Below are 25,934 nucleotides of genomic sequence, written 5' to 3'. Positions count from 1 at the left end.
GGCTGTTGGGGAAGGATCAATAGAAAGATGCTCTCTGCAACATCTGAGATTATTTCCCCTGCAGGTATGACAGGAACAGCCTTGCAAGCAGGATACTTCTTTGCCTTGTGGTGCTTTCCTGCCTCTCTTGTGAGGTGCTGGGTTTGCATGCTAAGAAAGCCACAGTTAGCACAGCTTAAACAAGATGACTCTCAAGAAGCAGTGTCCTTGATCCCTCATTAAAAATGTCCTTGACACGTTGTGCCATCAGAAGGAAGGTTTGCGATTCTGATCACCGGCAGCGTTTCTTCTCCTATGGATGTTATACAGCCTCAGAACATTTTGTTTAATTCATGGAAGAAGGAAGCTCTTTGGGTTTTGCTTCTCTTTACTTTTTCTTTTTTTAATGCTTCCCTGAAGGCTGCATGAGAGCTATGGGGGTAGGAACGCAATTGCGGGAAGGTAACCTTTCCCATCCCTCAGCCTCTCAAGAGATGCATGCAACAGCAAGATACATGTAAATCCATCAGAGCTGATAGTGTGGTTTAATGCTAACAGATGTAAAGCATTAAAGGAAATAAACAGCCTGGCCCTGAATGGGATCCAGAGGTATAAAGCTGCAGCCTTGTGCTCACTCCCCGTGTTATTCCAGGTAGTTATTAGTCGTTTAGCTTAACTAAGAAAATGTCAGCCTTACTGCTGCTTTCTGTCATGTCTGTACGCTGCTAACAGTAATGCAGGTTGATTTTGGTTTGTTGTTCTTTTATTAGTTTAAACAGCAGATTATGTTCGTTTTTCAGCAAAGAGGACTTCATTCTAAGACTTAGATGCTGAAAGAGTAACTGTTACCTCAGCAGACAGGTAAACAGGCCAAATTTCCTTCTATTTCCCAAGAGTGCTGGAGGCAGAGGTAGACAGAGAAGTCTGTGCATTCTCCAGTTAAGATCTTCTCTTCCACACCAGTAAAATATCTTTGGAAATATATGAGGGAGCCTTGGAACTTCAGGAATAACAAAACCCAGATCCCTGCTATGTTTCCCTCAACAGATTTTATCTTCTTGGTGTTTGGGCTTGGCTATTTATCTGATCCTTTACATCCGAATGACATTCCTATGCAGTGTGTAGCCTTGCTGTTCTTTCCTCTCTGTTAGATGTGTGGTTGATGTAACTGGGCAGAATTTTCAATTAATCGACAGTCTTTATTCCACCTTTTCTTACAGTAGTGGCATGATGTGCCTGCAGAATTTCCCTACTTCCTTCCACCTTACGTTGCTAGAAATCACTTGGCTCAGAAAATAAAAGCATGGAGCCATTTACCCTTGTTTAGTCCCCTACTGATGGGTCAGAAGTGGAGATTAATAGGGTAGGAAGTGTGTTTCTACTCTGCAGTCAGTAAAGGAAATTCACTGGAACTAAATTAATCATGAAACGGACACAAAGAGGAGAATAGATTAGCAGGGAATTAACTCATTAATTAGATTCATGCCGAAGTTCAGAAGAGGCTTTCCTTCAAGATAACAGCCGAGTTCAAAGATCAGCAAGGGCTGATCATGAGAGGCAGGCACACCGTTTTCCTTCTGAACTCTGTCAGGCTTTACCTTAGCCCAACATCTGGCTGGTTATTATAGGATATCAGACATATGGCTGGCAGGAATTCAGCAGCTGGCAAAGCCTAACCACTTAGTGCCCAGCGATGGAGGCTATTATCAGCCCTTTCAGCTCCCTGGGCTCTGGATCCTGGTGTTGGTGTGAATGCAGGAGCTCTCTCTGTTGTGCCACTTGGCTATTTTTAGAGCTCCATCACAAGTCCTTGTGTGAGCAGCAACAGCTTGTTGGAGAATGGGTTTATTTCCAGCGTTAGGGTGAGCAGAAACCAATACAAGCTTAAGATAGGTAAAGTGCTAAAGCACTTCATTGTGGTAGGGTAGAATAGGTAAATCATTGCATGTTTCTAAGGAGATGGGGTTTGGTTGCCGTCTTCTTACTGTTCTAATGGGACACTTCTCTACAGGGAAACTTATGAGAGAAGCAAAGAACTGTCTCTGCAGTTACTTCTGTGCTGCACAAAGCCCCTGCCAGCTCCCTTCAGGCTCTGTATGACCCCTTGCTGCTCACATGCCAGAAGGCCCCATTACTGAGTAGTGCATTGTAATAAATGCCACGCTGTTGCACGATGGAGCTGGTGAGAAGCATGGAGAGACTGATTTCTAACACACTCCTAATGAACTAACAAACCAGTGCTAAACACCGAGAGCAGATCCATGTGAGAAGGGCCCCCTGCCTTCTGACTTAAGCTTTCCCTCCCTTTGCTTTTGCTGCCTCACAGCATGGATGCAATCAAACCATATTCAGGAACATCTGAGCTGTGTATTTGCCACTTAGGTCTTTCTGGGTAGTGAAGTTTCCACATTGTTTATTTAGAGTTAAGTGTTCTGCTGGGTCTCTTATCACTTTCAGTAAATAACAACTGTCCTCTAAATTCTTCAGGCTGATTACTGAGACTGACAATCTGTGTGTTTTGAGTTGCTGAGCTGTATTAATCTCTAATATACCCTGGTCTGTGGATGGAAAGGGTAATGTATTGAGGATGTCACAAGAGGTATAAGCCAAAGGACTTGGTCTTCTTGGGAATGTGAAGTGCTTTGGTTGTGACATGAATAAATCTCCCAGCAGTAGCAGTGCTATTTCTGTTGGGAATAAAGATGTAAGAGGAGTCTGTCTTTTAATCCAACTTGTTAGAGATTTTATAGCACCAGAGCTAATTCATTTCTAGAAAAGAGATTGCAGACGTTATTTTTACCTGCCTGTAGTTTGCCCTGATATAGTTTATTCCACTTGCTTAATGGTGGAGTTGATAAGAATCCCAACCCCAAAAGAAAAATCGTACTGCAATTATAAGTTAAATAAGGTATCATACTGGGGAGTGGAGATGAGGGTGGAAGAGAAGGCATAGTTTATGGCTGTAATCTGTTCTTTGTATTGTAGAGTCTAACCTTCCTATCAGTACGAGACCTGGAAACGTGTCTATTGAAACCCTACTGAATGACACCTACCTGCAGCCTTTGCTAAAATGCAGGTAGGAAAGTGAAAGGAGATATCAGGTCCATGGACTATATAAAATGCAATCCAGAATTTATGCTGAGATAATTCAGTCCTCTGTAATCCATACCAGACTGATGAAATATTGACTTGTACTGTGAATGTGACCCAAGGCAACTGAAGACTTTACTGTGCTTTGGATCAGAACAGTTAAGAATGCAGAGTGCACATTCAGTCAACAAAACATTCCATCTTTGTGCTTTTAATACAGCAAAATGCTTTCCTGCTTCTTTTGTTTCCTTCCTTCAGTCACAACAAAGGAGTGTTATAAGTGGCCCCAGAGAAACAAAGCCTGGAATAGAAAAGGGATTTAGAGAGAAGAGATCAGATGAAATTGGTAAGAGAAAGAATTCCCAATACGATGTTCCCAGCTCAGCCTTCTGAAGGGAAGCCCTGTGCTCCTGATCTGTTATGATTCACTTGGCAGCTCTGCCCAGATGGCCTCTCCCCTTCATCTATACCTCTATAAACTAAGACCCAGCGATAACAGCCCTGCCAAACCTGGTTGCTGCTGATAAAATGTACACAGCTTTCAGTAATCTGTTTGTTCCTAACGGCTCATCAATGAAAGCTCATTCTAATTCTGTTCATTTTGATCTTCTCTGGAGTTTCTGTGAGGAGGAGTGAGGTTGCAAGGAGTGACCTGTAATCCTCCTAGGTTTAACAGTACCATAGGCAAGTTTTATTCAAGCTTTCATTTTATACTGCCTGATTCCATTGGTGCATATTGATACAGGATTATACTTTCTCATCTTTTTGTTTTCTGACCTTACAGTGATTTGGTTTTAAATACTGCTGTGTCCAATAGCGATTGATTTTCCAGTCTTGGGTATCTTACCAACACATCTCATTCCCAATCAAAGTTGTCCTGTGCTGTTCTAGCAGAAGTGTCCTCTAAATGTCCTGTTACTCCTTTGCCTTTTCTCTGCCAGTTAATGTTGGAATTATTGTTCCTACATATTAGTTGTGGTTGCATAAAATTAATGAAGCTAATGGCTGGCGGTGACCTCCACCAGCCATCTTTTTTCTTCAACTTAGCTGCATCATTTCTGATAGGTTAGTCTAAGTTTTCTGTAGAGATCTCTAATATTGGGATTACCAGACTCTGTAAGTAATCTGTTCCAGCTCATACAACTCTCATGTTTAGAACTGTCTGTCTGTCTTAAGTCCTATCTTGCCATAGGAAGTCCTTGCCATATATATTCTTTGTCTTACCTAGACTAGCCATAGGAAGAAGCTTATTTGCTTTTCAGTGATGTCCTCTGGACCTTTTTCAGTTGTGCCAAGTCTCCCTGTGAATTGCTTCCTGAGTCTGGAAACAGAATTCTAACAGAGAGATTAACAGTGCAGAGAGAACAGATTAATTTGTGTGTCCTGCCAGCGTACAGGTTTTTTTTAATACCCAGCCAGAATTGTATCTGCACTTTGGTACATGAGTGGCTGGCTCACATGCAGCTTGCAGTCTTCAGCAGTGCAGAATGTTGTCGTTTTCCAGTAGAAATGCTACCTTGTCATTGCTCCTCGTTCATGTGTCTAGCATTGATTATTCCTGCCTGACTGTAGTAGCTTGTAGTTGACCCTATTGAATTGCAGTTGTTTACTTCAGGCTGCTTTTCCAGTTTGTCAAAATGATTTTGAATTCCAATGCAAACTTGTCTTACATTGGTTTCATCCACAAATCAAATTAACATACTTTCTATTTCATCTAAATCTTTAATAAAAATATTGGATTGTACCAATTCTGTGACCAGGTCCTGCAGAAGATCATTTAGAACAGCTATGCATTTTGACAGCGAGACTGAGAGCTACTTTCAGAGTACTTTTTCTAAGCAATTTTTATAAGAGCTGCTCTGAAAGTAAAGCCTCCTATTTTATTATGTTGGTTGAGGATGTCAGAGGCAGATGTTGGTGGTATGGCAGTAGAGTTTGAACCTTCCCACCAGGATCCCCTTCTGTTTTGTTGCTGTGTGATAAGTGGCAGCAGAGGCAAAATAGCGTCTGTCATGGAAGTGCACATGAAGCAAAGGAATGGAACTGAATTTCTCTGTGCAGAAAAAATGGCATCCATTGACGTTTGCTGGACATGTACAGTGACCAGTCAGTGGATGTGAGTACAGTGAGGCAGTGAATGGTACATTTCAGCACTGGTGACAGTGATGTGAAAGACAAGCTGTGTTCCAGATGGCCATGCAGATTTTTTAAGTGCGACCTGCAGGCTCTTGTTCACTGCTGGTGAAAATGCATAGCTAATGCTAGCATCTGAGTTGAGAAATAGTGTTTAGTAGCTGAGAATTTACTCTATCAAGCAGTGTTATTGTGCTCTTTGTATCTACTGTGATGTCCGTGGAAATAAATAGGAGGCATTATTTTTGGAGCAACCTACAGATGTTCATCCTTCTATAGCTCATCTAAACCATGCTGCTTATCTGGCCTGAGAATTTAGTAAAGTTTTGGAAACTCTCTTGGCATCTCGTCCACTCTGTGTTGCTCTGACACCTTCTCACAGGGGTAAATTAGAATCATTAATAGTAATTTGTTCCTGACAAAGGTGTGTTGAATGATACCTATCTCTTCTAAGTTGTTCTAAACTGTTTCTTTCTTCTGAGGACCTGGAGTTAAGCTGACAGGTCTATCATTTTTCATCATCTCCCCCCCCTTTTTTTTTTCCTCTCTTCAAAAGAAGTCTGTACATTGTATCAGTTATCTGGTTCATCACCAGGCTTTCCTAAGTTCTAAAAACATAATCGTTAACAGCTTTGAGATTGATTGAGTCAGTCCCTTAGAAATGCAGTAGGAATATAGCAGATTCAGCTCATTCGGAGAGATCTAAGCTATGTATCTTCTCTACCCTATTACTTTTGTATTCTAGGCCTTTTTTTTTTTTTTTACTTCTTTGTTAGTTCTTAACAACCTTAATTCATCACAGTTGACCTTTTTATGAAAACTGATGCAAAATCTCTCCTCACAACCTTATCAATAGGATTTGCTTCTCTGATGAGGAGCAAACTAGGACTTATTATGCAGCTTTTTGCTACTAATAAATTGAAAGAATTGCATCCTTTTCTGTGTGATATTTTTGCCAGACTCGTCTCACTTTGTGCCTTCATTTCTCCACCTTTATTCCTAGTTGTTCTTTCTGTACATTTGTACTCATTCATATTAATCTATTTAAATCTTTTTCTGCGTATTGATGACTGCGTTTACAGTCATCAAAAGCTTGTGATATGATCGGGTTGGTCTCCTAACCCTTTGGATATATTTATTTGTAGTAACAGAATTAGTGTTTATATTCTTTATATATATATATTGACAGTTCTTAAGTCTCTTAGAAGAAAATTCTTAAGGATTCTTATTCATAAACCCACCCACCCCAATCTCCATTGAGTTGTGTGGAAGATTTTCATAAGGCCTTGCCCACTTGAACTTATGTTTTTGCATAAGTTTTGATGGAGCTCTTCCGTGGCATCACTTTTACTGGGGCCAAAATGGTTCTGAAATGTGTGTTGTCTTTCTCTTCCGACATTGCTTACAAGGAAAATACAAACTTGTTCTTTAATGCTAGCAAACTGCATGTCCTGTGCTGGGTTGACAGGGTCTTTAGAAGTAAGAAAAGCTGTTCGCTACCAGGGTTCACTGCTTCTAAAGGAAACAGAGTTCCTGCTAAGAGTCAGCTTTACGTGGAAATCATGCTTGTAGTCAAGCACATTACGACCACATTATTCTATCAAAATGTAGCTCAAACAAAAATTACGAATTTCATCACAGTTACGAAATGACAAGCAAAATCTTTTCTCATTTTTATCTAAAGACCTTGGCTTTATCTCTCAGCCTGCAAGTTCTGTTTCCCAAAGCATCATTTTCCTTTGAAGGTATTGACAGTAGATTTTGATCGAATGAAGGTATTAAAAGTAGATTGGAGATAAATTCCAGGTTGAAGCCTTCATTCATCCCATCCCTACTGAAGCTGCTGACCTGAGCCCACCAGACACCTCAGGCACCAGCCTGGACTCAATGTCTCTGCAGTGCAGCCCAGCCCAAGCACAGCCTGAGTGCCCCGACAGCAGCACCACCATGCAGGCTCAGGTCAGCATCACCGAGGAGAAGCTGAGCATCTCGCAGGGGGGCACAGAATCAGGACACGAGTCCCAGGCTCCGGGCAACAGCACGGTCTCTGAGCAGCTCTCATGATTACAAGAGAGGATGAGTCCCATCTTTCCTCCAGACCTCACACCCCCTCCTTTCTCCTATTGAATAAAGGCACGCTCGTGCTCAATCAACGCCTTGACTGAATTCCGAGTTTTCATTCGCAGAGATTGGGATGAGTGCAAGAAACATCAAGGCAGCTCAGCTTACAACACTCTGGCTGTGGGGTTTGTGCGGCCGAGCTCTGGGTGTGTTCCCATTTTGCCTGACTTTGGGATGCCTGCAGCGAGAGCTCTGCTGCCGTTGTGTATGGCAGCAAATAGTCTCTAGCATCCTGGATGCTGCTCATGAAAACCCCAAGCTTCCTGGCTGTGGCTCTGTGATGCTTTTCAGGGCCTTTTGATGCTCTTTGTTGCCGTGGCTGCTCCCTAACACCTCTGTCCTCCCGCCGTGTCCATTCCTGGCTCCCACCTGTGAGCTGTCCCTGCAGATCATCTCCAGCCCTGCCATCATCGTGATGCGGCAGGAGGAGCTCGCCCTGACCAACATCAGGCAGTGCTGCCTGCCTCTCTCACTCTCTAGACCAAGTGTAACTACGCTGTCATGGAGACAAATGCTTTCTGTCACATCCTCCATCCCCGCAGACATTTACCGGTAGGCGGCTCTTGCAGAAGAAGATTCAAGCAGCAGAACCTTTTGCTCAGCTACAGCACACAAATGCTACAAAAGCAGGAACAACCCGCAAGCTCTGGGTCTGTTTGTCTTGCACAGGCATGCACTAACTGCGTTTGATGGTACCCCCCATCCTTGATTTCCTTCCCTGCTCCTTGTCTGATGGCGCTGCTGAGCCAGGAACAAGCTGCCCAGTGTGGCAGAGCATGGTGCAGAGCTGTGCTGGGACCTCCTCCCCTTCATCTGCTGCAGATCAGTGCCCCACACGTGCCATTGGGATGCTCTGGCACGGGATGTGCCTCCAACCCAAAGCTCCTTCCCACCTCCCAAGGAAAAACAAAGCAACCCAAGCATCTCCAGCAAAGCTGCCCAGCAGACAGCAGGGAATGCAAACAGCTTCTGGCTGCTCCCCTGCACTCCTGTCCTAAGTAATAGACCCCATGAGGACTGGCTGGGAAATCAGTGCATGACACATGTGAGTGTGCACAGGATTGTGCAAAGCAGTGGGGTTCCATGAGTTTGTGTGTGTGTGTATCTCGGCTGTTATGAAAGCATGGGAAGACTTACTGAGTCCCAGATAATTACTTATCCTCAAATGATTTTTCCTGGCCAAATTTAAAGCCTCTTACAGGTAATCGAGACCAACAGGCTGTTGTTGCACAATCAACAGGCACAATCTAGATGAATAGCTGAGGAAAATAAAGCATCATGCCAAGGGTACTAGATAAGTGAGCAGCTTGAGATCTGCACATTTATGTGATACTCATGGTCTTAGACAATATTTGCTTAGTGAGGTCACATAGAATGAAAGTAAAATAGAAGAAGTGCAATTGGTCTCAGTTCACAGCTGGCTGGTTTGTCTCAGGCTAATCCTGAACTGCCTCAAGCGACTGCTTTGGGGCTCTACAGAACAGCAACTTCAGAGATCTCTTTCTATTACTAAGTGTTTGAAAGAGCAATTTGCTCTGTTAATTATCCATCATTTCTGTGCAGTCTGTTTTGTCAGACTTGTCTTTAGCTTCCAAGTTGTATGTGAAGAATTGTTTCCGTTGTAATGCACAATGTACTAAAAATTGAGAGATGAAAATGTGAAGAGTTTTTCCAGCTTTGATTTCATGTCTGGAATTTTGGAACCCACTACTTGCAGTTGTTAATCTGTCCAATCTGGTCTGGTTTGGGATGCCCTCATCCTTCTTGAATCGCTCTGCTGTTAAAGGCGGAGCAATTCCTACAAGTGCCATGGCCCCACTGTTGTTCTAATTCTTATTTCTTTGTTTTCCACACACTGCTTTTCAAGCCTCCTTTTTCTTTACAGTCCAAGTGAGAATTGCACTGTGAGGTGTCTGAACCTTGTTGTGCCTCTACATAAAGAGAACAGCAGCAAAGCCTGACAGGTGACTGTGCTGACAGCTCTCGTAGCCAGTAACACGTAACTGTGCTAAATCCCTTGTGATGGCTTTGATTTAATTTTTGCCAGTGAAATCCTTGTAAAAGGAACTGCAGCAGTGTGATGAGCTAAGGTGAAGGTGCTGGTTTTAGTAGTGCTCTAAGCTGAGTGGAAGGGCAATTGAATGAGGGTTATATGCTTTCTCTGGGACGATAAGGTTTTTTTTTTCCTGAGGGAAAGAGCCAGCTTTTCATGGGCTATATGTGGGCTTTGGCAAGGGCAGACAATCCAGTCTGTCAGGAAGCCATTTGAGGTGCTTCAGGTTTGTAAGCTTGTCTTTTTGTTTTTCAGGCGGATATTTGGAGCATGGGTGTACTGCTGTATGCTCTGCTGTGTGGGTTTTCCCTTTGGATGATGACAATATGATGGCACTCTACAGGAGGATACCAGTGGGTATCAGTGGTGCTAGAATACACTGAGAAGGGAAATAGCTGAGCTTGACAAGAGGCCTTGCTTTTCGGATGGCAGAACATGCTGAGCTGTGGGTAGAAAGGCCACAGTCTGCTGAATATTGTCCTTGTTTTTGCTGCTTTGTCTACCAGTATTTTGTGGATTTGGTTCTACGCTTGGTTGGCCTATGTGGCACTGTAGCCTAATTCTGTACCATGATAGCATACAGAATTTAAGGAGAAGTATTTTCCTGCCAATGGGCTGGATTTTTTTGTATCTGGTTCTTCAACTGGCTGCTCCCTATACTATCTGTAGTAAAAATATAGACACATCATTTGATTTCCCTGAAATGAATGTTCCTAAATGCCAGCTCTTCTCATGTCTACAAAGATCAAAGTTCTGCATTTGCTATTAGAATTTCCTCTTCCAGAATCAGGAGGAAATGTAGGACCCCACAGATTGCCTTCAGAATCCAACAGTTAGTTCTGTTTCCTTTCGGAGTGCATAACAACCTGAGCACATGAATTGAATGACGTGGCTTGTTAGTCTGGTACAAACTCTGCTGTACACTGAAACCTGGTCCATTTGTAAGCAGGACTTTGTCCATCTCTGCAGGACAGCAGAAAACCCTTTGTGCTAATCATGATGCCAAGAAGCATAATGCGGCAAATGGCAGATGATCCAACTGCTTCAGGTGTTCATTTCCTTAAAACTGTGAATAGTTTTGGACTGAGAGTTTGTAAGCAGAACAGAGCTCTTAAAGCTGTCAGAGACTATTTCTGCACTGTTCAATTCTATCTGCCTAACATACACCGGATCTCAGAACTGCATTGCTTGAACTGGTGGAACTTGTTGAAGTGAACTGGGATGAGCAAGTTTTAGAACTTAGTCAGAATGCAGTAAAAAATGGATAATCTCATGAGTATTAAGGTACAGGCTTGCTATTTCTGCACTGAATTTGTTTTTATTTTACATGGCTGTGATCTGAAAGTTGCTTGAAACGCAGGCACCTAGGCACTGTTGTGTAACTGAATTTCACACGATAGGTCCTGAAATATCCTGGAATCAAAAACTCTGACTTGTTTTAAGTCTGCTGCTTGAGTCTAATCAGGGTCATAGTGTCTGTGTGCAGTGTTTCTTTCCCTGTAATGCTCCACATCATTTCATTTTGGGAATATTGAAGGAAATGGACTATGTGCCATAACTGTTGTTAGAACAAAGTATGTCTGGTGTGATCTTATGCATAGGTTCTGTAACTGCTCTTCACAGCTCAGGTGTTTGACCTTCCTTTTGGTGAAGTGATGAAATACTGCTGGTTTCTATTTGTGCTTCTAGGCACCTTGAAGCTCTTAGGAATAGAACAATTGTCTCCAGTTCTTTTCAATGATATCAGTAACAGCTCGAGTGTTGCTGCCCACTAGGTAGACCCAAAGAAGCAGATTATAGTGAAACAACACACGAGCTGGACCTGAATGAGGATCACTTTCAAGACAGTGGCTATGCTGCTTCAAGCCTACTTGCTTCTTCCTGCCGCCACTCTATTACCAAGTATCAACAACCTTTCATGATTCAACTTGCAAATGTTTGAAACTAACCCTTGTGTTTCTATGCCTTCCTAGGTGATTCGAGCCCTTGTCAACCCCAAAGATCCAAACCAAGCAGTGTCTTTCCATCAATGGAGAGTTCTTATTAAGCATGAATCGCTGCAATTCGGATGACAGCCTTCCACATGGTAACAGTGATGGACACAAGGGGCTCATCCACGTTCATGCTCTCATATCTCCTGGCTCTGCTGAAGCTCGTGACCTGAGCCTGCCAGACACAGCAGTCACCTGCCTGGATTGTGACCCAGCGCCTTTGCAGTGCTGCCCATCCCAAGCACAGCCCGAGTGTCCCAGCAGCAGCACCACCATGGAGGAGCAGGGCAGCATCAGTGAGGTGAAGCTGAGCATCTTAGATGGGGACTTAGAGTCAGGCTGCCAGTCCCAGGCACCAGGCAGCAGCACCAGCTCTGAGCCACTCTCATCTTGACAAGAGGAGTCCCATCTTCACCCTTGACCTCTCAAGCCCTCCTGTCTTTTATTGAATAAAGTCACTCTCATGCTCAGTCATCGCCTCGACTGCATTCTGAGTCTTCAATCACAGGGATTGGGATGAATGCAACAAACAGCAAGGCAGCTCAGCTTGCAATGCTATGGCTGTGGGGTTCGTGCAGGCAGAGCTCTGGGTTCCCATTTTGCCTGGCTTTGGGATGTCTGCAGCAAGATCTCTACCATTTTGTATGGGAGCAAATAATCTCTAGCATCCAGGTTGCTGCTCATGATATATCCCAGTCTTCCTGGCTGTCACTTTGTGATACTTTTCAAAGCCTTCTAATACTCTTTGATGCCTTGGCTGCTCCCTAACACCTCTGTCCTCCTGCCATGTTGACTCACGTCTCCCACTTTTAAGCTGGCTTTGCAGATCATCTCCAGCCCTGTCATCATCACGCTGCAGCAGGAGGTGCTCACCTGGCCCAATGTCTGGCAGTACTGCTTGTTCTGCAGATGAGCAGCTGCCTCCTCATCTCTTCAGCTACAGTAGTTTTTCTCAGGGCAGTTAGATGCAGTCATGCTCCTCTGGATTTGGTGTGTTAAATCCATGCTGCATGGCAGCAGTCAGTGCAATACAAAGGTGTTCTGTGTGCCATAGCATTTCTCCAGGGGCTGCCAAAGGTAGAAGCACAACACAGCACCATCCTTCTGACAGTAATGTCTGTGAGTGTTAGACATGTGAGCACTGCATCATCCCCAGCGTGTCGGTGCTTTTCCACACCAACCTGACTCTCACACTCTGCACTGAATGTAACTCTGCTCTTGTGGAGACAAATGCTTTCTGTCACATCCTCCATCCCTGCAACCATTTGCCGGTAGGCAGCTCTTGCAGAAGAATCAAGCAGCAGAACCTTGTGCTCACCCTACAGCATGCAAATGCTATGAAAGCAGAAATAACCTGGCATGCTCTGGGTCTGCAAGGCTGCACAGATGGGAGAGGTAGATTGTGTTTTTGCAGTGGAAGTTTCCAGTATTTTCAGTACATAGTGTAGGCCCTAACTGAATGTATAACCCTCTTGTAAAACAGCTGTATAAGTAGTTTTTCCACCAAGAAAGTTGCTGAACAGAATTAAGTTCAGACTGGGGGCATTCTGACATGGGGAGAATTGAGACAAGCACAAGATAAATACAGGGTGGGTAGAGCCCAGCACAGGACAGAATGAATGTACTGACTTTTGGAAACATTGCCCTTCTCTGTCCGCAGAAAAGTACAAGGCAGACCTAAAAACAAGAGGTTGGTAATTGACCTTCTATGGAAATGAATCCTAGCCACAGTCTCGAGGAGTCTGTGAGCCTGAGATGCTCAACCAATGAGAGCCATGAGAGCATCACCTGCATTGGGTTTAGGGCACAGAACAGAATTGATTTCACTGACTGGTGTGCAGTTTCTCCCTTGCCAATAGGGGATGTGCGCGCAGTATTGCAATAATGAATAAGCACTGCTGCTATCGCTGCCAGCTTTGCCTAACTAGAAATCTTTGACTTTGAGAGTTTCTCACACAAGGGGAGAGGGTAAGAAAGTAAAGAGGCACAGAAAACTAAGGGAAACTGCTCTTCTTTATCTTATCTATAAAAATTGATACGATGCTGTTGTGCATTTTTTTTAATTTTATTTTTAATTTTTTGCTAATGTCAGTTAGATTGTTTTAAAATATCCACACACCAAAATCTGACTACCAAGCAAATGTAATGAAAATGAAATGAAGGTGAGTTAGCGGAAAGCACAAGGCCATATTATATTAGGCTCCAGCAAATTTACAGGCAGTCACTGCACGAAGAGGTAGATCTGAGTTGCACATTATATGATTCCCACAAAGATTAAGGAAATCTGAAGCTTTCAATATATTTTTTTAATTCTTTTTTCATTTCATTTTTAAACACCTGACCCAGACCCCAACCCTCACAGGAGCTGTAAAGATAACAGCATTAACCAGCAATGTAACTCTAATCCTAACCCTTACCCTGATTCTAAAATCGTCCCTAACTCCAAATGCAACAACAAAAATGATGCTAGAAGTTTGTAGCAAAAGGAACCTTAACCCTGATCATAATCCAAAAAAAAAATCATTATGGTAACAATAATCTTTACCTTAAGAGTAATATTAATCAGAGCCCAGATGATGCCTGCATCCAATCAGAAGCATGCTTTGCATTATTTAAGAGTTGTATTTTTTCCAATGAACTCTCTCTATTATCACGTTTATAAAGTAACAGAGTCTGTTCTTTTTCTCCTGACACTGTGCCTTACTCCTGACATCCCCTGGAAATGACCCAGATAGGGCACCATCAAAGTAATGCTAATAGTAATGTCAATCCTAAGGGTATCTCTAGCCTCAGTGTTAATGGGACGCTAACAACAATCCCAACAGCCTTAAACATTCTGGTGGTGTGAAAGAGGTGCTGCCTTGCACATGCTGGGCAGTCCCATTGCCTGTTCAATGCAGGCGGCAGCGTAGAAACATGATGCCCGTGGTCAGAATGCCCTGTGGCAGATCCTGGCACCGGAGAACTGACCGGAGAACCATGAGAGAACTGACAACAAATCACGCGACATCAGAACCGACCCAGTGGTTATTTACAAGCCTTGGGAGACCCAGACAGGATCTCAGAGTGGTGAATGTAGGTACAGAAGTTGTTACTACTCTGTTTTCTTCTAAAAGAAGTGTTTTTTTTTCATCTCAGAAGTTGGGGGGGGGGGGGGGGGCGGGAAAGGGATATCAATTTAATTACTCATTAATTTATTGACAGACATTCACGTTTGCTACGTTTGGAGAAGTTTTTATTTGTTTGCTGTGGTTTGATTTTTTTTTTTTTCTTTTTTTTTCCCCCCTTCCCTCCTCTTCCATCTTTGTGTTCTTCCCCTATAATCAAAAGAACGGATCCCCAGGGTCTGTCCCGCAGACGTTCTTTCCGTGGTCTCTGCTGCCACCTGCTGGCCAATAAGCGGAACTGCCACTGTTGGGCGTTTGGTGCCGCAGGAAGCACAACGCAGATCTGAGTTCTGACCGGTCTACGCAGCAAATCCGCCAATCTTTATTGCGATAAGCCCTCCAGACAAGAGCATAAAGTCTTTGCCTGAGGGCAGGGTTAGTAGTAATGGATGTCAGTTTTGAAATTTCCAGTCCATTCACCATAGCACTTTCTGCCTCCATGTCCCATAACCAGAGCAGCTATGCTGGCATGCTCTCTTGGTTTCTGTCTAAACCACTGTACTATATCCATCAGTTCAGCTGCTGTATTATGGGCAGCAGGGTTTGGGGGGTGGACACTGGTCAGGGCACTCCCACCAGCCTATCCTGCATTTTTTTTTTTATTTTTTTTTTCATTTTTGGGTTACAATCAGTCAGATCTCAAATAGATCTAGTCCAAATGGAACCTCAAAATCTGACCTTTTAGTGCCTTCATTTACAGAGTCCATTTTATACAGATTCCCTTGTACAGGGCCCCCATGGTCCTCCAGACAGTTGTTACTGATCTTCCATAGGAGAATGATTGAATTAGGTTTTTTCCCATCAAAACTGCCACCTGTCTTTCCAATTTTTCAACACTATCATTCAATAGCTGATTTGCATCAGCCTGAGCCTCTTCAGTTATGTTCAGACAGTTCAAGGCCATTAAAAGTGGCCATGCCACCATGAACACAGCTAACTGTCATTTTCAAGTTGTAAGTATGTCTTTGCTAAGACCATGGAAATACTCAGTCAGGTGGGCCAGGGACTCATGGACCCTCCCTCCGTCCCACACAGGGGCCCATTTTTCAGTGACAGAAGCAGTGCTGCATTTTGAGGATCCTAGGAATCCCAGGACATGCCCTGACAAAAGGTCATTCAAAGGGGTAGTCTTTCCCCATCCAAACAACTCCATGATATTCACAGAATCACAGAATTGTAGGGGTTGGAAGGGACCTCCAGAGACCACTGAGTCCAGCCCCCTGCCAAAGCAGGTTCCCTACACCACGTTGCACAGCTCAGCATCCAGGCAGGTCTTGAATATCTCCAGAGAAGGAGATTCCACAACCACCCTAGGCAGCCTGTTCCAGTGCTCTGTCACTCTCACCATAAAGAAGTTATTGCACACATTACTGCAGAATTTCCTATGGTGCAGTTTCTGTCTGTTTCCCCTTGTCCCTCCTCCACACACTGCTGAAAAGAGTCTGGCCTCACCTTTTTGCCCCCCACACCTCAAATATTTATAGACCTGGATCAGGTCCCCTCTCAGCCTTCTTTTCTCAAGGCTAAACAGACCCAGTTCCCTAAGTCTCTCCTCATAGGGGAGATGCTCCAGGCCCTTCACCATCTTTGTGGTCCTCCACTGGACTCTTTCTAAGAGATCCCTGTCTTTTTTGTACTGGGGAGCCCAGAACTGGACACAATATTCCAGATGAGGCCTCACCAGGGCAGAGTAGAGGGGGAGGATCACCTCCTTCGACCTGCTGGACACGCTCTTTTTAATGCACCCCAGGATGCCATTGGCTTTTTTGGCTACAAGGGCACACTGCTGGCTCATGGTCAATCTGTCGTCCACCAGGACGCCCAGATCCCTCTCAGCAGAGCTCCTCTCCAGCAGCTCTTCCCCCAGCCTGTACTGGTGCATGCAATTATTTCTACCCAGGTGCAAGACTCTACACTTGCTTTTGTTAAACCTCATCCGGTGTCTTACTGCCCAGCTCTCCAGCCTGTCCAGGTCTCGCTGAATGGCAGCACAGCCTTCAGGCGTGTCAGCCAATCCTCCCAACTTCGTGTCATCAGCAAACTTGCTGAGGGTGGTCATTGATGAAGATGTTGAACAAGACCGGACCCAGCACAGACCCCTGGGGGACGCCGCTAGTTACAGCCCTGCAGCCAGACACTGCACCGCCAACGACAACCCTCTGCACTCTGCCAGTCAGCCAATTCTCGACCCACTTCACTGTCCACTCACCTATCCCATACTTCCTCAACTCTGGTATAAGTATGTCATGGGAGACTGTATCAGTTATAGAGGTTATAGAGTTCAATTCCTGTAGTCAATGTGGCGGCCCAGGTGGGACCAGCTCTGTTCGCTGCAGGACCAGCTGAGAGGGAGACACTTTTGGCGCACCCTGAGATTTCTCTGAAGGACTCCCTTCCTCACCTGATCACTGCAGGGACAGACAAGGACCACCCATAGGTGGACCAGGTATGTGTATGGTAAGTGGAGCCCATATGTCTTGAGGAGACATCCTACACAGTTTACAGCCATTCGTGCTGCTCCCAGGGAGGTGAGCTCATGGCTTTGGTTGCCAGCTGGGGTAGGAAGACTCCTTGGGTGAGTTCCTATGAAAGGGAACTGTATGTCATATGAATGGAAACAAGAACAAATACTCTCTCCCAGGTAGTTGACAATAGGAGGGGCCTAGGTTGGTCTCTCCTACAGGTATGGGATATAGTGGATAGCCTGTCAAATGGTAGCCTGGGTTCTCCAAGTTGTAATCACGGGGCTTATAGGTTGTATGTTCAATATTATCATCTGCTTTAAGTGTTTGGTACCGTGTGTCAAGCCGACTCTGGGAAAAACATTAACGTTTGCAACTGGTCGACCAGAGTATGAGTGTTATTAAGATTCCAGCTAGAAAACGTTGTCAGCATTGTGTAGTATGAATAAACCATGGTTTTTGATCTAAATGTCAGAGTGAGTGTGGTGTGAGTGAGACACAGAACAGCTGCAGGGTGAGTGCCGAGTCCCGATCCATGTTTCCTTCCTCCTGTGAGGGAAATGGCCGGACACGGACAAAGTGAAAGACTGTGTTGTCTGTCCACTCATATGTACTTTCTGCTTGTATGTAAGAAGACAGGAGTTTGTACTCTGTAGATTAGTAAGATTGTCCTGAGGAGAGGTGTACATTCCACCTGACCAATGAATGTCAACCCATTTATGTAATACTATGTACTTCTTGTGAGGAAGTGTGTGAGGGAGGTGGTTCAATCAGTGCTGGTTCTGTGGCACAGTGTTTATAACTGAAGAATACAGACTGTATTAAGGGAGTTTATGTGAACTGAAGAACTGTACTGTTTGACAAACTGTTTTGATGGTATAAGAAAGTGTAATTGTTAATGATGTTTGCCTTTTGGTACCATGGCAATCACCTAACAGACTATAACTAGTGATTGAAGGGAAAATGAAGGAAAAAGGGTTGATGGATAGGATGGCAGAAAGTCCTTAAATACACTGTCGGTCAGGTTGCACCTTCAGGAAATAAAAATGCAGAGAGGCTTTTATTGTAAAAGTGAGGCTGTAGGGATAATATAACAGAAACTATCAGTGCCTTGATTTGTTTCCTTTGTACTTGCTGTGCTGGAGTCATTTCTGAAAAAAAAAAAATGATGTCTTTTATTTTTATAGCATTCCCTTCCCTTGTAGCCTGGTGTAAAAGGTGCAGCCAACACCAAGGTCATCCCTTCCCCTTCTTGACCAGCAGGAGACAGGGTAGACTGTAACAAGATTAGTGTCTCAGCTGCTCTGTCATTTTGTAGTGTTGCAGGTCACCCCATCGGAGCTGGGGAATTTGTATTGCGGCAGAGTAGGAGTGTGTTTGGTAGAGCAGGCGTTGAAGGCCGTTCTTGAAACGCAGTCCTGTAAATCCTGGCCTCTGGCAGCCCAAGCTGTTTAGTTATGTTTTATGAATCAGGTCATATCGTGTCTGTCACAGCTTCCAGATGCCGAACTCCTTCTGTGACAGCTTTGTCAAGTGTTTTGAAAGGGCAAAAAAAAAAAAAACAGCTCGAGGGTCACCGTGGAGGGTAATGCAACGTGCAGGAATTGTTTTTCACAAAGAGCGACTGGCCAGGGGCAAAAGAAGAGTGAGAAATATGAAGAAAGAGGGGGCCTCGGTGGCTGTGGTGCCCTCACTATCCATCATCTCCCGTGTTTAGCACTAACAGACTGTGAATGAGCAATCCACGTAGTGACGTGGAGTCTCTGTACTAACATAGGTGGCGGGCCTGCAAGCAATGCAGAATGTGGATAGACTTGAAACAGCATCCCTGCTCTTAAGTGGTGACTTGCTGCTTAATTTCCTTTACATCTTCCCCTTGCAATCAGAACGCTCTCTGGGCCCACCTTCAAGCTTGTCAAGTGTCTTTCCCACCAGTTGGGATATTACTTGCAATGCAGATACTGTGACCTTATTTGTTAGCTTGTCAAGATATAACTTGAAATTGGGCTCAGCTAAGGTACAATAATTGCTGTTTGCACAGGGGGTGATGCTGGCGAGATGCTCCCCATGAGGCCATCTGCTAACCTGTCTCAAATGTAATTTAATAGAAGTCAAATAAAATAAATCAAATTAAAGCATGCAGCTAATGCATGCAAGCTCTGAAATGAATTTGGATTACAAGCAGGCAGTGAGACTAAATAGTTGGTTTCTTCATCCATGAAGAAGGCATGCTGGATAAGACAGTAAACAGAAATAATTGAAGGAGACTCTCAGATTTTGAGGTTGATGGGATATTAGATGACAGGGAGAGATTACTGATATAAGAAGGTTTTTGTTACTAGTATATTCTTGTAGTTAGAAATCGTGAGTTAGAAGTCTTTACAAACAATGTGTTGATGTGCGAAGCTTTGTTAGATGTAGCAGGAAGATAAATCATCTTTGCAGTGCTTGCTGTTAGCTTGTCACGACTGTGATTTACAGGGATTTTCTTTTATTTAAATAAGTGTTTCCTTTAAAAGCATTCCGATAGTTTACAGAGCGGAAGATGAAGTGGCAGCGAATGCTCTGAAATAGAACTGTTTCATTGCAAGTGCTTCATTTCAAGTAAGGATTTGTTCAGACTGTGAAGAATGGCTGAGCTGCAGTGGAAGGATTCCTTGGCAACATAAATTGGAAGAGTTCTGCTAGGAAAATGTTGGGTTGAATATACAAGGAGGCACCAGAATTGGAGAAACATATCAGGCAGTATCAGCTTCACAAACATATAGTGTAAGTCTGCATTGTTTGTAGTAGGCATCAGAAATTCAAACTGATCAGCAGCCATCATTCATGCTGTTAAATTATTTGACAAAAAAGAACCTTCTGGAGATTGTATTCAAAACAGAATATCACTTATGAAGATAGGAATTAAAGAACAAACTGATCTCTTGTGTGAAAACTCCCACTTTAATGATACATAGCGTGTTATTAAGGAAAAGCAATTGGGTGCTGGACATTGTGTTCACTTCTGTTAGTTTTCCTTCTGGAGCTGATAAGACTGTTTCACAACCTGACTCCTTTATTCAGGTATACCTTTATTCCATGCTTTGTAGCAACTTCTGGGGCAAAAAATTATATATATATATATATATATTTCATTTGTCCAACCTTCCTACTAGTAGACCTAAGAGGAGACAGTTTTCCTCTGCCCAGTAGTCTTCCTGGCTTGATGTTCCACTCCCAATAGTGATTGATGTAGAAAGGTGTGATTCATCAGAAATCTCTTCACTGAATGGAAGATCTTCCTGATCTCATGGTGGCTGCACAGTGTCTTGGCATACACGCACTGGTTGAAATTTCCTCATGCTATCTACTTTATTGCAATGGCGAATCTTGCTTTATCTATCTTTCTGCCAAGTATGCTGAGATTCTGATTATGCCATAGGATCTCAGTTGCCTGATCATCTTGATGATATGTAAGTATTGCTTAGTTCTGAGCTTGCCTGTGAGCTCCAAGGTTCATCCGTGTTCTCTTGGAAAACTGATGTTCTGTCCATGATCTAAACAGCTACTGAGGAGACTTTGATTTGAGGGTTTGAACACAAGCTGTTAAAACACTGCAGTGTTTCCAAGTCGCTCTTTAGCCAGGGGAATACAGATTAGGAGCAGCCACTAACATTGAATTGACAGTTCTCCTAAACACTTTTTTTTTTTACGTGCGTGATCAAGTTCCATTAATCATGTTTTAGACACAAACACTGGCTCATTCCACTTAATTCTTTATCAAGACAACACTGTATATCTAGAAGTAAGCTTGTCCAGGCTGAAGGATACATCAGTCCTCACCATTGGAGGGTGGGCAGCAGGACTCCCTGAAAGACCTTCTATGTTATTCCCCTACTTTCAATTTCTTACTCAATTCTCTGAGTTCATCTGAGCTCTTGCTGTCAAGATAAGATTAATTGTTATGAACTGGGAGACAGTTCTTGCTTATTAGTCTCTTTATATGGGAAGAGAGAATTGCTTTTGGGATATTCTACAATATGGGGTAGGTAGACTTGGACAGCAGTGATTCCCCAATTGAGGTCCTTTATTGAGAAGCTCTTGGTGAAATGAAGTGTTAGAAGGTGTATTTTCTAGACTTTGTTTTCTTTCCTTTTTCTCTTTTCCTATGAGTTTTTTAGGTGTAACAAGACACACAAGTTCATACTCTCCCAGCTTGCTAACTGAGGAGAAATGCAGGATAATATTTTAAGAAACATTCCCTGTCAGAATATTTCTAGAGCGGTGGAGTGATAAATATCAAATCAACTGAAGACCAAGAATTTAATTTTTCCCATCTGAGCCAATCTACGATGCTTTTTATCTTGACAAAAAATTGATATTTTATCCCTTTGATAATGGGAGGCTCTGATTTCACTTCCTTTTAATATATCTCATTTCTTATGAGCCATTCCCTGAGGAAGACCTCAAGTCAGAGGCAGAGATGGATCTGTACCTCTTAAAGACACAACCCATGTTTAAGAATGAGCACTGCTTTATGCTGCTGGTGGGATTAGGTGGGTTTAAATTCTTCTCTTTACTACAGAATGTGTCTCACGTAGAGCAGAAGAGCTCGAGGGACTACACAACACAGCTTGTTTCCCTGTTAAATTTGGCTGGTAGTCCCAATGGTGAAAGAAATAGTGACAGGTGCTCTGTTTTCCACGCCCATCGTAGGGCCAACAGGTATCATTTCATGTCCCACGCTGATCTTAGCTTCATGGAGTAAAGAAACACTGGGCAAAACATTGAATCATTTGCACACCGTTCCTCACCTGCCCAGATTCCCACAAGGTGCTTTTCCAGAAAAAATAAGGGCTTCAGGGGTAGATCCATAGGAATGAGTAAGAAAACAAATGCCTGTCGGGTTATCTCTGTCTCCAGCCTCTGTGAGGCTGTTATGTACAGAATGGCTTCTAGTGCTCAGGGCAATGTATATTTAATGTTAACTTCTACTTCTCCACGGGGGAAACTCTTCCATATAATTCACTGATATTCAACTTCTGCAAAGTTTCGTCCTGTTAACCCTGGCTTCGCCATAGTTGAGTGTTCTAAGCAACTACTTTTGGTACTGTGCCTGTTCTCTGAGTGATGGCAATGAAGGGCAGGGGAATGCTGCACTGGGGTGAAGGCTGTCTCTCATAAGGAGAAGAAATGGGTTGAGGTGTAAGTCAGCGTGAGAGACGTTTACTCCTGGAGTGTGCCCTGGGTGCATCCTATTGTTTGTGATCGCTACTGCAGACTGTCCATCTGCTACCCTTGATTTCTACAGAGAAGCTATTAATGACATCCACAGAGCTGGGGATGTGGCCCATGGGCAGCTTATGGCTCAGAATTCAAAGCTCTGCTGCTCTGCCCTGAAGATGCAAAGTCAGCTTGATCCCTTTAGGGATCTCAGATAGTCAGAGGTTTCTCTAGCTGAGAATGTCACCAGAAAGTGCAGAGGAGTTGTTGTTCTCACAATATAGAAATATGCCCTGCAAATGAGATAGATGGGCTATGAGTGAGCAGTGTATGTGTAGGATAAAATGCAAAATAAAGGGTGAAAATATTGCTGTTTTGAGGCTGAAACCTTATTAAAGTCCTGTCTGTCCGATTTGGGCAAATTCTTTCTAAAGTATCATGTGTCACCAAAATCCCATTAAACTGTCACATAAATTATCAGAGTTTCCTTTTCCCATCAGCGTGGATTACCCAGGGAGATATTTTTATGACAATGGAAACTTTCTCAGTCTGCTTCTCCTGCCTGATTTCATTTCAGATGAAATCCTTCTCTCAGAAAATAGCCAGTGGATTTCATAGCTCTGTGGATTTCTTTGCTTTGCCTTTGCAGCACTTATCCTGCAGGTCTCTGCTGCTCTCGTGTCCTGCCTATACTTCATTTTACGTATGGGACAGTTTAGGGCAATGGTTCCACTGCTTTGCTCATCCTGAATGAGCATATTGTTGCAGTCTGTTTTATGGATCTCCAGTGTCTTCTGCATCTGCTGACTGCATCTTCTACTGTTTCTACAAGGCAATCTATGTTTTTCTCACATAGACTGAAAAACATATGGACTGATGATTAGTAGTAGAAAATACATGCTAGTAGGAAATACTTGGATACCTGAAATTACCTGGTGCTGCAGGAAAAAAAATAATCTCAAGCCAATCTCAGGATCCAAGAGTTGGTTTCAGTGGTATAGAGGGCATTCTTGGACCTAATTTCTAAACCTGTAGCTAGGATGACCTATGTGATAATAGACTTAGCACTGATTCTACTCTGAGCTCTGTGGTGGAGTATCTTCATACAGAACTTTTATAGACAAAGACTAGCGGGAGGGTAGTGTAAATATGGAGGCACACATGAATGCAGTAAAGTTACTGTAGATAGGTTTAGCAGATAGACAATAACACTGTTGTTTCTTCTCTGTTCATCTTTCCTTTTCTAGCTTAAAATCCATTTTCCCTAATTTTCTTAATACATTGTTAACACCAAACATGTTATCGTTCCTTAATGGCTTTTTCACCAGTTTAAATTTTTAAACTTTGGTGGCCAGCAGTAGACACCATACTTAAGCAAGTTGTTTTTGTTCATTGGGTTGAACAAGGTGGGGAAAAAAAGACCAATAGAACAGCATTACTTGTGTTAGCTGAGACATTGATGTTAGTGTGTCCCAGAAGGAGAAATGTCATTTTTGGGAATTTATTTACATCATCAGCTCATCCAGTATAATCCCCAGTTGTTTTTGGCAGTAATCCTTGCTAGCCAGCTGTCCTCCGTCTTAATTTGATTCCGATGGAATTTGTCTCAATACTCTGTCTCTGGATATTGCCGCCAGGCTAGACTGAGAATGTGTGGCATACAATCGTGGATGGGAACGTTCTTACCCTACAGTAAATGCAAGGTTAGTTTGTGATGAGTACCTGTGAAGCTAACATTAGCAGCAATATAATAGGTATGCAGTTTAAATTTTGAAACTCAGTTGTATATGCATAGCTCAGAGGACTGGCAGAGTGAGATAAAGAATGCCAATGAATGTTGAGTTGCATATCTGGTTCAAAATGCAGTGGTTGTAATATCATGCTATACTAATGCAGATGCAACTGCTTAGATGGAGATGTTAGTTAAAAACTTAAACAGTATTCAAAGCATTGAGGACTTTAAGCACTGTGGTTTCTCAGCAATGAGGTTCCTAAGCATTGAGGTTTCTAACCAATGAGGATTCTAAGCTAAGCATTGAGGATTCTACGCATTGTGGTTTCTAAGCATTGAGGATTCTAAGTTAAGCATTGAGTATGCTGAGCATTGAGTATGCTAAGCATTGAGGATTCTAAGTATTGAGGTTTCTAAGTGTTGAGGATTCTAAGCTAAACATTGAGGAATCTAAGTACTGAGTATTCTAATCATTAAGGATTCTAAACATTGAGGATTCTAAGCTAAGCATAGAGAATGCTAAGCGTTGAGGTTTCTAAGCATTGAGGATTTGAAGCTAAGCATTGAGGATGCTAAGCATTGAGGATGCAAAGCACTGAAGATTCTAAGCTAAGCATTGAGGATTCTAAGTATTCTGTATTCTAATCATTAAGGTTCCTAACCATTGAGGATTTTAACCACATAGGTTTCTAAGCAATGAGGTTCCTAAGCATTGAGAATTCTAAGCAAAGCATTGAAGATTTTAAGCATTGAGGTTTCTAAGCAATGAGGATTCTAAGCATTGAGGTTTCTAAGAATTAAGGTTTCTAAGCAAGGAGGATGCTAAGCATTAATGTTTGTAAGCATTGAGGATGCAAATCATTGAGGATGCAAAGCATTGCGGTTTCTAAGCAGGGAAGTTTCTAAGCATTGAGGTTTTTTAGCTAAGAAAACAGGATGCTAAGCATTGAGCTTTCTAAGCATTAAGGATTCTAAGCATTGAGGATTCTAAGCTAAGCATTGAGGATGTTAAGCATTGAGGTTTCTAAACTTTGAGTATGCTAAGCATTGAGGATTCTAAGCACTGAGTAAGCAAGGAGATTTCTAAGCATGGAGGAATCTGAGCATTGTGGATTCTGAGCTAAGCAATGACGATTCTAGGCATTGAGGTTTCTAAGCATTAAGGAATCTAAGCATTGAGGTTTCTAAGCATTGAGGTTTCTAAGCTTTAAGGACTTTATGCATTGAGATTTCTAAACATTAAGGACGCTAAGCATTGAGGATTCTAATCATCAAAGGTTTCTAAGCATTGATGTTTCTAAGCATTGAGGATGCTAAGCATTGAGGATTCTAAGCATTGAGGATGATAAGAAATAAGGACTCTATGCCTTGAGGATTCTACGCCTTGGGGATTCTACGCCTTGAGGATTCTACGCCTTGGGGATTCTACGCCTTGGGGATTCTACGCCTTGGGGATTCTACGCCCTGAGGATTCTACGCCTTGAGGATTCTACGCTAAGCATTGAGGACTCTAAGCATTGACGTTTCCAATCATTAAGGATACTAAGCATTGAGGTATCTAAGCCATGAGGATTCTAAGCATTGATGATTCTAATCTAAGCATTGAGGATGCTAAGCATTAAGGATGCTAAGCATTGAGGATTCTAAGCATTGAGGATTCTAAGCATTGAGTATTCTAAGCACTCAGGTTTCTAAGCAGTGAGGATTCTAAGCTAAGCACTGAGGATGCTAAGTTTTGAGGTTTCTAAGTTTTAAGGACTCTGTGCATTGAGGTTGCTAAGCACCGAGGATTCTAAGCATTGAGTATTCTAAGCTAAGCATTGAGGATGCTAAGGATTGTGTTGTTTAAGCATTGAGGATTGTAAGCAAAGCATTGAGGATTCAAAGCTTTAAGGTTTCTAAGCATTGAGGATTCTACCCAAAGCATTGAGGATGCTAAACATTGAGGATGCTAAGGATTAAGGATTCTAAGCATTGAGGTTTCTAAGCATTGAGGATTCT

At 43.0% G+C, this 25,934-nt stretch overlaps 1 protein-coding gene across 1 annotated transcript in view; it reads left to right on the top strand.

Moving 5' to 3' along the window:
• LOC146760311 (cytosolic carboxypeptidase 4-like) overlaps positions 1-11,466 on the top strand; it is a 94,176-nt gene extending 82,710 nt beyond the window's left edge. Inside the window, exon 6 of the mRNA XM_085550805.1 lies at positions 11,350-11,466. Within this exon, the coding sequence (XP_085406931.1) occupies positions 11,350-11,353 (4 nt within the window). The 3' untranslated portion in view covers positions 11,354-11,466. The remainder of the gene's footprint in view (positions 1-11,349) is intronic.
• The last annotated feature ends 14,468 nt before the right edge of the window (positions 11,467-25,934 follow it).

This window comes from Coturnix japonica, chromosome 6, assembly GCF_054131305.1.
Source record: "Coturnix japonica strain WE chromosome 6, WE-NBRP24, whole genome shotgun sequence".
NCBI classification, from domain to species: Eukaryota; Metazoa; Chordata; class Aves; order Galliformes; family Phasianidae; genus Coturnix; species Coturnix japonica.
The sequence above is the reverse complement of the archived record's forward strand: the minus strand, read 5'-3'. Positions and strand labels throughout refer to the sequence as shown.